The following is an 8,953-nucleotide window of genomic DNA, read 5'->3' as shown; positions in this document are numbered from 1 at the left end:
AAAAAAAAAATCCCATTTGAGTAAATAAGACAAAATACTACAAATCTAACAAATGCTATTCGCTTTCGATCTAGTTTTTTGTGTGATTTTTGAATAGTAATAAAGAAAGATATCGAATCTGAAACTGGATTTTCGTCAGAAGATAATACTAGGGTTTGTATAGAAGTAATAATGTTGTCTTACAAAGCTAATCACATGGAGTAAGTGCGATCTTGGTCTCATCTCTCATGGGGGAGAGGGAGACAGTTTCATTACGGCGTGGGCCAATACTATGACCGGTATGGTTTTACTATAGCCGACCCGCGTGTTAGCAGTAGATTGCCTTTTCCTTTTTGTTCGTGTGATTAGAGACATTCACTTACTTATTTGCATATAAGTACTATATCTCAATTATTTGATCCTTACGTTTACTGCTAAAAAATATAAAATAAAAGATAGTATAGGATTAGTTCATTACGTTTAATGCAAATACATTTACGATTGGAGTATACTAAAACTCAACTCGGGAATTGTCAAAAGTCGGTGTCACGAGGCATGGCCGCATGGCTACTTTCTCCGACAAAGTCTCCGTTTTGCATAAAATGTTTCTAGATCCCAAAGATTATGGGTGTCAAAAGTATATTACAGTGTTTTAAATTAAAAAAAAAAAAAAAATTGTACAGGATACAGAAAAATAATCACCATATTCAAATCATTATCTTATCAATCAAATTTGTATATTATAGAGAAAAACAAACTTATTTAACACATAAACGAAGAAATAAAAGATATTATTTGATGCTGAACCCAAAATATACATAACTTCTCTAGTATAGACTCAAGAGTCAAGAGTCTTCAAAATAACGATTTGCTAAGAAAATATACGTCGATCGTTTCACTACTTTTGATTTTTAGTATTTAGCAGCGACAAAAATATTCATAATATATAACAAGTTTTTATGCAGAGTCGTGAACCACGTACGCCAGCACAAACTCGAGTACCTTTGATTGAAACACGATTTAACTCTAGACTACATTTTGTATAGCTCAGTTCGTGCTATTCATGTCCGATTTTTTAATCAACTAGTATCATTAACTTACTTTCCTTGATGTTCACGATAAATTTATTATTCGATGACCTTTGTTCTGTACTCCGGTCTAGCTCTGTTGACCAATGCATGATAAAACCTTTCGTTTTGGTTAAAAATTTAGGGAATCCATATTGTGTGGCCGACCAGTATTGGCCGACTTTGATGGAAGCAATAACTACCTGATTCTAGCTAATCACAGTTTTTTTAGTTAGGCCCATATATATGTACACGCTATCTAACAAGTTCGCAATTCTGACGAGTAATCCAGTTCAGTTTTAACTTCCAAAACTAATGTTTTTAGTAGTTCATCATACCCCAAGTGGTACCAACAACGGCTACAAGTTACAACATTCAAACAAAGCAAAGTAAAGAAGCCTGTTTATAGCTTTTAGCAAATAGTATCGACACAAACTATTTGCTTACAATAAATTATCATCATCACACACACAAGGCCCAATCAGAGAAGCCCATTGTATAATAAAACTAACAAGAAAAGAAAAAAAAGACAAAGAGTGGGAGAAAAATCAAGAAAGAGAGACTATCTTTACATCTCCTATGTCCTGTCTTCCACTCTGTAACCAAAAAAGTTGATATAAAAAATTTAAAATTAAAAATTTTAAAATTAAAATTAAAAAAACCAAAAAATGAGAAAACCCTAGATTTCTCCGTCTCTCTTCATGCCTTTCTATCAAAGCTTGAGAAAGTTTGAGACTTTGAGAATCTAAAGCTCCAATTTTTTTGTTCTGGAGGAATCGAATTATGTACAAGGAACGTAATGGAGGAGGAGGAGGTGGGTCGTCGAGATCGGAGATCCTCGGTGGAGCAATTGATCGGAAACGAATCAACGATGCACTCAACAAGAAACTAGAGAAATCTTCAGCTTCCAACACCACATCTAGGGTTCTCACTTCTTCTAAAGACAAAGATCCCTTTTCATTCACATCTACCTCCACTGCTAAATCTCAGCTTCCCGATGGTTTGTTTCTTTCTTTCCTTCTTTCACATCTTGTTGTGGTAGGTTTAATTTTAATAGCATTGTTCTTAATGATTCTTGTTTTTTTTTTTTTGGGCAGTGGAATCTGAAAGTGATAGTGAAGGGTCTGATGTAAGTGGATCGGAAGGTGATGATACATCATGGATCTCTTGGTTTTGTAATTTGAGAGGCAATGATTTCTTCTGTGAAGTCGATGAAGATTATATTCAAGATGACTTCAATCTTTGTGGATTAAGTGGTCAAGTTCCTTACTATGATTATGCTCTTGATCTCATTTTAGATGTTGAATCTTCCAACAGTAAGTGTCACCCCTCTCTCCCTCTCTCTTTTTGCTTAAACTACNTACATTCTAAAAGTTAGAAACTTTTTGGCCTGAGTATCTTATTCTTTTTGGGGGGGATTTAGGTGAGATGTTTACGGAAGAACAGAATGAAATGGTTGAATCAGCTGCTGAGATGCTTTATGGTCTTATTCATGTTCGTTACATTTTGACAACTAAAGGAATGGCTGCTATGGTTTGTGTTTACGTTTTGGTGCTTTTTTGAAACTTTCTTTGTTGTTTGCTTAACGAGTAACGACCTCTCTCTCTTGTTACTGATCTCTCTGTCTAGACTGACAAGTACAAGAACTGTGATTTCGGGAGATGCCCGAGAGTTTTCTGTTGCGGTCAGTCTTGTCTCCCTGTTGGACAATCCGACATCCCGAGATCGAGTACTGTTAAGATATACTGCCCAAAATGCGAAGACATTTCTTACCCGCGATCTAAATTCCAAGGCAGTATCCTTTTTCTCTGTTCATAATTTTGCTTTAGCTCGGCTTTTGCTTGAGTTGAGAACACACTCTGATGATCTTGAGTGTGTTATTGTATCTTAGCGTTTTTCCCTTAAATGACTTATGCAGATATTGATGGAGCTTACTTTGGAACCACATTCCCTCACTTGTTCCTGATGACTTACGGGAACTTAAAGCCGCAGAAACCGACTCAAAACTACGTCCCTAAAATCTTTGGTTTTAAGGTACACAAACCATGATGCCTTACCGCGCTGCATTCTCAATGGTGACTCGGTTTTTGCATCCGGATGAGCAACGGAAAACGATAGCTGCGGTTTGAATGAACGAACATACATCAATCATTGAGTAAGAAGAGGATGAGAGCTAAAATGAAGTTGGAAGATGGAATCTTGAAATAATCTACTATGAATGAAGTTCCAAGAAAACTTGTAAGCGCAACACAACAGCCTGGCTCTTTGAGGGAAATGAAAAGACACACTTATCGGGGTTTGTCTCCGAAAAGTTTATCCCCAGTTAATTGGGTTTTTGTTTTTTAACTGTTGTTTCCCTTCTCAGCTTATTATTATTTGTCTTTCTAATTTCATGTAAAACCTCAGAAATTGTTTCTAATCAGAAGAGCCTCTTAGTTTATCAGTCAAAAAGCGTGTAACTTTTTTTTTCCAGTAAGAGATCGTTACCAAGTTCAACTAAATTTTGTTTGTTTAAGACAAGCGCATCCCGGTTTGAACAATTTCATTTTAGAACAAATCAAAAATTAAGAATTTATTCACCGTTTCTGTTTAGGTCCTTAGGAAATGATCTGAACTACATATGTGATAATCCAACATTTGTAATAGGTTGGTAGGTAGTATCCCAAAGCCTGAAAGGGGTGTTATTTATAACGTTTGTCTAGTTCTAATGCTAATATCAGAATCAGAATTGGGGAAAGAAAGCAAAAACATCAAATTCGCAGATACACTTAGTAATGACGCTTTATATAGATTGATCGGTAAAGTATTAATTAGTACGAGGGAGAGTACTGTAACGAAGTTAACCTAAAACTCTTGTTGCGGTTTCATCAGTCCTAGACCAAATAAGTATTCAAGAAAATCAAGGTTGGTTTAAGTTACAATTAACAAATCCTATATCAAAATAGTTCTTTAACATCAAGGTTGGATTGAGTGTAAACTTTAAATGATATCAGTACTGATTCAAAGCTAGTTAAAGGATATAATATCCTAAGAACTTAATAAAAGCCAACTCAAAAATTGAATAAAAACATGCTTCACTGCTTAATGTAATAATAAAGTCTTGATTCAAAACCACAAAAGCATAGAGTCTACAAAACTCAATTATCAAAACGAAGAAACAAAATATAAAAGCCACCAGGTTTAACCCTCGATCTGCTCCCTCAACCTTCTGATTGTGCTTCTAACAGTGACCGCACTGGCGGTGCTGCAATTAACACAAGGGATCAAAGACTTGTCAGAAAACAGATACTAAATGATTAATAAAACACAAAGCAAAAAATTTATAAAAAATCAGGATTCACTTACTTCATGGTGTAAGCACCACCAGCCTTGACCTTTCCACAATCCTTGCATCCCCAGATACCAACAGCCTTTCGCTTCACTCCGTACTGCAACCATTAATCAAAAACCCACATTCAATACACATAAGAGATTCAGGAAACCATAAGCAAAAGAGAAAGATGAACCCTTTACCTTGCCGCAGAACTCACAGAAGTACTTGCTGTGCTGACTGACCTCCATCTTCTTGATCTGCTTCCTGATACTCGCACCATAACGTGTTCCTGAATCATATAACCATTCGATGTGTTAAGAAGAGAACTCACAATACATATACAATACCCACTGAGCCCCAAACAAAAAAACAATAGCGTAAATCGAAACCATAGAAGACAGATCTCTCACGTATACACATCGCACTATGAGAAATGAACGAATCTAATAATATTCATTACGAGACAATATACCAAATGAGCTAAGAACTAAGCAAACGGCAGATCCTATTCTATGGAATCGACCATCCAAATAGAAATCAAAACTGAGGAAGCTTACCGTATTTGCCGACGATTCCGACCTTCTTCGTTCTCTTCGCCTGTGGGAAGATTCAAGAGAGTGAAGAAGTTAGAAGAGGTAACCACAAACTAGAATAATATCAGAATACTCAGATCAACTACAAAACTTGCAATATAACAAAAACAAAAGCTCGAACGAGAGAACAGAAGGAGGCTACTGAAGATAATAAGAACAATAACGAAGAGAAAAAAGGAGAGGCGTCTCACCATTTTCAGAGCAAGCAGGAAGGGAACACCACGCCGTAAGATAAGAAACCCTAGTGAACAATCCTTTGCCCACTCTAAGCTACTCTTTATATACGAATCATGTTAGGGCATTTTCTTGATATGGGCCTTTTGACCATCATCATATATGGGCCATCAACTTAGCCCAACTAACATAAGAGCCCTTTTTGCTTTTTTTTTCTTTCACATGGATTGCAGAATATTTTTGTTTAAACCACACACATCCTAAAAAGTAAAAACCTTATGCCACACATATCACCGATCTCATCTAATTTAATCAAGTTTGTTAAATTATAACGATTTTGTAAGTTAGTATTGAGCTCTCTGTGCTCTTAAAACTTTCGTTATATATGAAAGGTTAACTAAAAAATGAAATATTTTGGAAGGTTTTGCTATATAATAAAATAGAGAAACTCCTTTTTTAACAAATTAGTTTTGTCGAAGCACTTAAAAAAAAGTGAAAAGACTTTTAAGAGAAAAGAACGAAAAAAAAAAAGAAGAAGAAAAGGAACTCAAAAGATGAGTTCCAATTGTTTTTTTTTTTTCCTAAGTAAATTTCTCTAATATCTTAGACCGGTTAGGTGCAGGAGGTTTGAAATCTTCAATCCTCAGACCTGAGCTCCGGCGAATCTCAACCAAAGCATCTTCTCCAGCTTCTGTCTTTATCATCTCCAAAACACTCCCAAGAACATCTCCGCCTAATCCAAACTCTATTAGACTTCCTGGTTCCTCTCCTCCTTCTCTTATTAACCGACCAATCTCTGTCAATGTCACTACTTTCTCTGTCACACTTTTACCAAAGATTCTACCAAGAAACTCTGCTGCTTTCGGAGCATCATTTACGGCATCCTCCAGGGTTGTCAAAACAGATTCAAACCTGTAAACAACAACACAGCAACATATTTAAGCCCATTTGATTGGAGTGCGACTTAGAGAGATTTATGGGGGGGGATTCGTTTTACTTACCCTTTCACTAGTTGGACTTCGGTTAAGGCGTTGTCAGCAGATTTCACAAGGTTAACAAGGAGCTCTGCTAATAGATTCCTTTCTTTGTCTTTTCTCTCAAACGAATCAGATACCCACAGAGAAATCATTGTTGGGTGATAAGCTGGTGAATTCATATCTTTCATGCACAAACCAATCTCCTTCTCATCTCGGGCACTGCATAACAAACTCACCAAAGTGTTTATCAATAAAAAAAAATAGGTGACCACAATACGGCAAAAAGTATAGAAACTAACAACACAACACTTCATTCAGTATCAAAAGGGACAGACTGACTTTAAACTATCACATGTGGTATATGACGCACAAAAACCAGTCAGATGTTCACCATTTATTAGAGATTCTATCAAAACCAAGGAACAATGTCTCTCATAAGTATTATTAAACGGTTAGCAACCAATTCTAATTGACCTACTTCACGTATTATATACACTTTATCAGAACCCTTGTAAAACAAACGTGCGAACTGTAAACGAATCAACTGTAGTTTGATCCAACTGTACCTACGTAGGTTTTCATATACTATTATGCTAAATGTGGCAGTATCTGATCACTATGCAGAGAACGTAACAAACGACCAGCAAGAAAGGAGAGATATAGTACCTGTAATATTCCTTAATTGCAGACAATGACATATTTTGTAACCGTTCCTCAGACAAAGCATTTTCTCGAGGACTGTTTACTGTGGACGATGGCCCATGTACTACTTGCCTAGCAGATGAAACTTCTGGTGACGGATCAGAAGCACGAGACAGACTTGCAAATTCCCTGTGGACATATGCTGTTCCCCGCTCTTGAGAACTTGACCGTCCGTGAGTAACAGGACTTGCAGGTCTTTGTGAGCCAAAACCATTCAAACCACCAGCCTGTCGCCTATAATCTCCACCACCGGCCTGAGTAGCATCAGACTGATAAGTGTTTGATACTAGTGCAGGCCTTCTAGACATTCCCTGACCAAGACCACCTTGCGGACCCAAGGTAATAGGCTCATCACCTACTGACCTTTGAGGCATTGGAACCATCCTAGGCTCATAAGGTGGCCTTTCATCATATCGAATGTCCTGATTACTAAAGCCACGACCTTGAGGTGGTCCATGGAAACCACCCATTTGGGCACTTGGAGGTGATAGCATTCCTCCTCCCCCCCTAGGACTAAACTCCATATGTCCTCTTCTTGCTGATGAATTCATCGAGGGTCCACGTGAAAGCCTGTTAGCTTGAGTTTGGCGTTCTTGTGCAGCATCTCTGTGCACTTCCTCAATTTTTTTTGGTCCTTCGACCTTCATTCTCTCTTGCCATTTGTTCTTTCGCAAATCGATGGCATTAATCAACATGAACCTCACCCTAGACGACAATTCTTGTTTGCATGATAGCATTTTCATTTTCTCAAAATACCCATCCATAAGGCCCTTGGCTTTCTGATGATCGATCATAACTCCTATCGTACTCATTAGTTTACAAAGAGCTTCAATGTTCTCTTCATGAGGATCTTGATTAAACCCGAGCAACTTCTGGATGCATGCGTGCATGATTTTCTCAGTCAACATCTTTTTCTTGTATAACTCACCAATAAGTCTAATATTACCGAGCATTCTCCTTCGCACCTGGAGTCTTTTCTCTTCCCGTTCCTCCTCGGTTTGTTCTACTTGTCCTTCTTCGGCTACTCTACTGGCTTCCTCCTCTTCTTTCTCCCCTCTCTCAAATTCTTCCTGACATTTATTGAGAAGCAATCTTTTGAAGGTAATCTTTTCACCATTCTCATTAAAATCAGGTAACGCCCCAGAAAGATGTACACAGAAATCTGCATACATCTCACAGAAGGTAGGCTCCATCAAGGCTTTGTCAAATATCTGTGAAATGACTCCAGAAAGTGTAACAGCGTTGTCAATGTTGACACTTTTAACTTGCTCAAACAGTTTCTCAAAGTTTTGCGGGGTCAACTTGTTCAGGATTCCCTTTAATAGCCTTTGTTTTGCTTGTTCTTCATCTGCAACTGTACCGACTTGGTATTTTCTCTCAGCTTTGTGCATCACCTGCATAGGAGCATGTGGAGAAGGAAAAAGTCCCTTTTGTTGGAAATTTGAACCACGTTGCCATAAGTCGGGGGTATTTCTGCCCATTCCTCCCATAGGACCCACAGGTTGCATCGGTCTAGACATAATCGGTCCCTGCATACGAGGGTTTCTTAAAACTCCTGAGTTTCCTCCTTGACCAGGTCGGAAACCTACGTTACCCCCATATCCTGCTGGAACAGAACCCTGATTCTTTGTCCATCTATCGTCAACCATATTGGTAGGACGACGATCTAATCGAGCACTACTCCCTTGGCGATCCATAACCTTTCCAGGAGTAGGATAAGAATCATGTTCATGATGAGATGCACCCATATTAGCAAAAATCAAGGCACTAGCAATATCAGGCGCAAGATCAAATCCCACAGGGAGAGTAGTACACAGGTCCGCAAACTTAAGAAGGAAATCACGGGAGTACTTCTTTTCTGTATTGCTGCAGCTGTCTCTGGCCTCATCTGAGGAACCTCTCTTAGCATTCACAGAATTATCTGCAGTTTCCAACTTTGGTGTAGAAACATCGGCCGCATCTTCCCAGTCTTCTGGTTCATTTTTCACTGGTTCAGCATCCACAGTGGCTTCAGCAACAGCCTGAGGAATGACAGGTGCCGGCTTCTGGTTTGAAACATCATGAACAACATTTGAGCTCTCTAACGGCTCTTTCTTTTCTTCAGGTCCTTTGTACGCATTATAAAGATCAGAAGTTGTCCCTGCAGCA

General features: G+C 38.1%; 3 protein-coding genes across 4 annotated transcripts in view; 1 reads left to right on the top strand and 2 right to left on the bottom strand.

The window, feature by feature from the left end:
* Nucleotides 1,651-3,489, top strand: LOC104788294 (casein kinase II subunit beta-3). 2 transcript variants are annotated; one of them, XM_010514031.2, is made up of 5 exons: nt 1,651-2,046; nt 2,144-2,362; nt 2,470-2,579; nt 2,676-2,841; nt 2,965-3,489. In XM_010514031.2, the coding sequence occupies exons 1-5, from the start codon at nt 1,830-1,832 to the stop codon at nt 3,093-3,095; spliced, it is 843 nt and encodes a 280-aa protein (XP_010512333.1). In that variant the 5' UTR covers nt 1,651-1,829; the 3' UTR covers nt 3,096-3,489. The 2 variants fall into 2 exon arrangements, with proteins under 2 accessions (XP_010512333.1, XP_010512334.1); XM_010514032.2 differs by having other exon boundaries at nt 1,652-2,046; nt 2,676-2,838.
* LOC104788293 (60S ribosomal protein L37a-2) lies at nt 4,088-5,227 on the bottom strand. Its single transcript, XM_010514030.2, has 5 exons — nt 5,144-5,227; nt 4,917-4,956; nt 4,560-4,648; nt 4,392-4,474; nt 4,088-4,290 (listed from the first exon to the last, which is right to left on the bottom strand). The coding sequence occupies exons 1-5, from the start codon at nt 5,144-5,146 to the stop codon at nt 4,227-4,229; spliced, it is 279 nt and encodes a 92-aa protein (XP_010512332.1). The 5' UTR covers nt 5,147-5,227; the 3' UTR covers nt 4,088-4,226.
* Nucleotides 5,539-8,953, bottom strand: part of LOC104788292 (eukaryotic translation initiation factor 4G-like) — a gene marked incomplete at its 5' end in the record, with an annotated part of 8,397 nt that continues 4,982 nt past the window's right edge. The window contains 3 exon segments of the mRNA XM_010514028.2: nt 5,539-6,038; nt 6,128-6,322; nt 6,770-8,953. Of these exon segments, the coding sequence (XP_010512330.2) occupies nt 5,708-6,038; nt 6,128-6,322; nt 6,770-8,953 (2,710 nt within the window).

The sequence above is a fragment of the Camelina sativa genome, chromosome 5, assembly GCF_000633955.1.
Source record: "Camelina sativa cultivar DH55 chromosome 5, Cs, whole genome shotgun sequence".
Taxonomy (NCBI): domain Eukaryota; kingdom Viridiplantae; phylum Streptophyta; class Magnoliopsida; order Brassicales; family Brassicaceae; genus Camelina; species Camelina sativa.
The sequence above is the reverse complement of the archived record's forward strand: the minus strand, read 5'-3'. Positions and strand labels throughout refer to the sequence as shown.

Coding starts and splice junctions, on each gene's coding strand:
- LOC104788294 (XM_010514031.2), top strand. CDS start 1,830: ATGTACAAGGAACGTAATGGAGGAGGAGGAGGTGGGTCGTCGAGATCG. Junction 2,580..2,675: donor CTAAAGGAATGGCTGCTATG/GTTTGTGTTTAC, acceptor CTCTCTGTCTAG/ACTGACAAGTACAAGAACTG. Junction 2,842..2,964: donor GCGATCTAAATTCCAAGGCA/GTATCCTTTTTC, acceptor TGACTTATGCAG/ATATTGATGGAGCTTACTTT.
- LOC104788293 (XM_010514030.2), bottom strand. Junction 4,649..4,916: donor CGGAATCGTCGGCAAATACG/GTAAGCTTCCTC, acceptor TATATGATTCAG/GAACACGTTATGGTGCGAGT. Junction 4,475..4,559: donor TCTGTGAGTTCTGCGGCAAG/GTAAAGGGTTCA, acceptor TAATGGTTGCAG/TACGGAGTGAAGCGAAAGGC.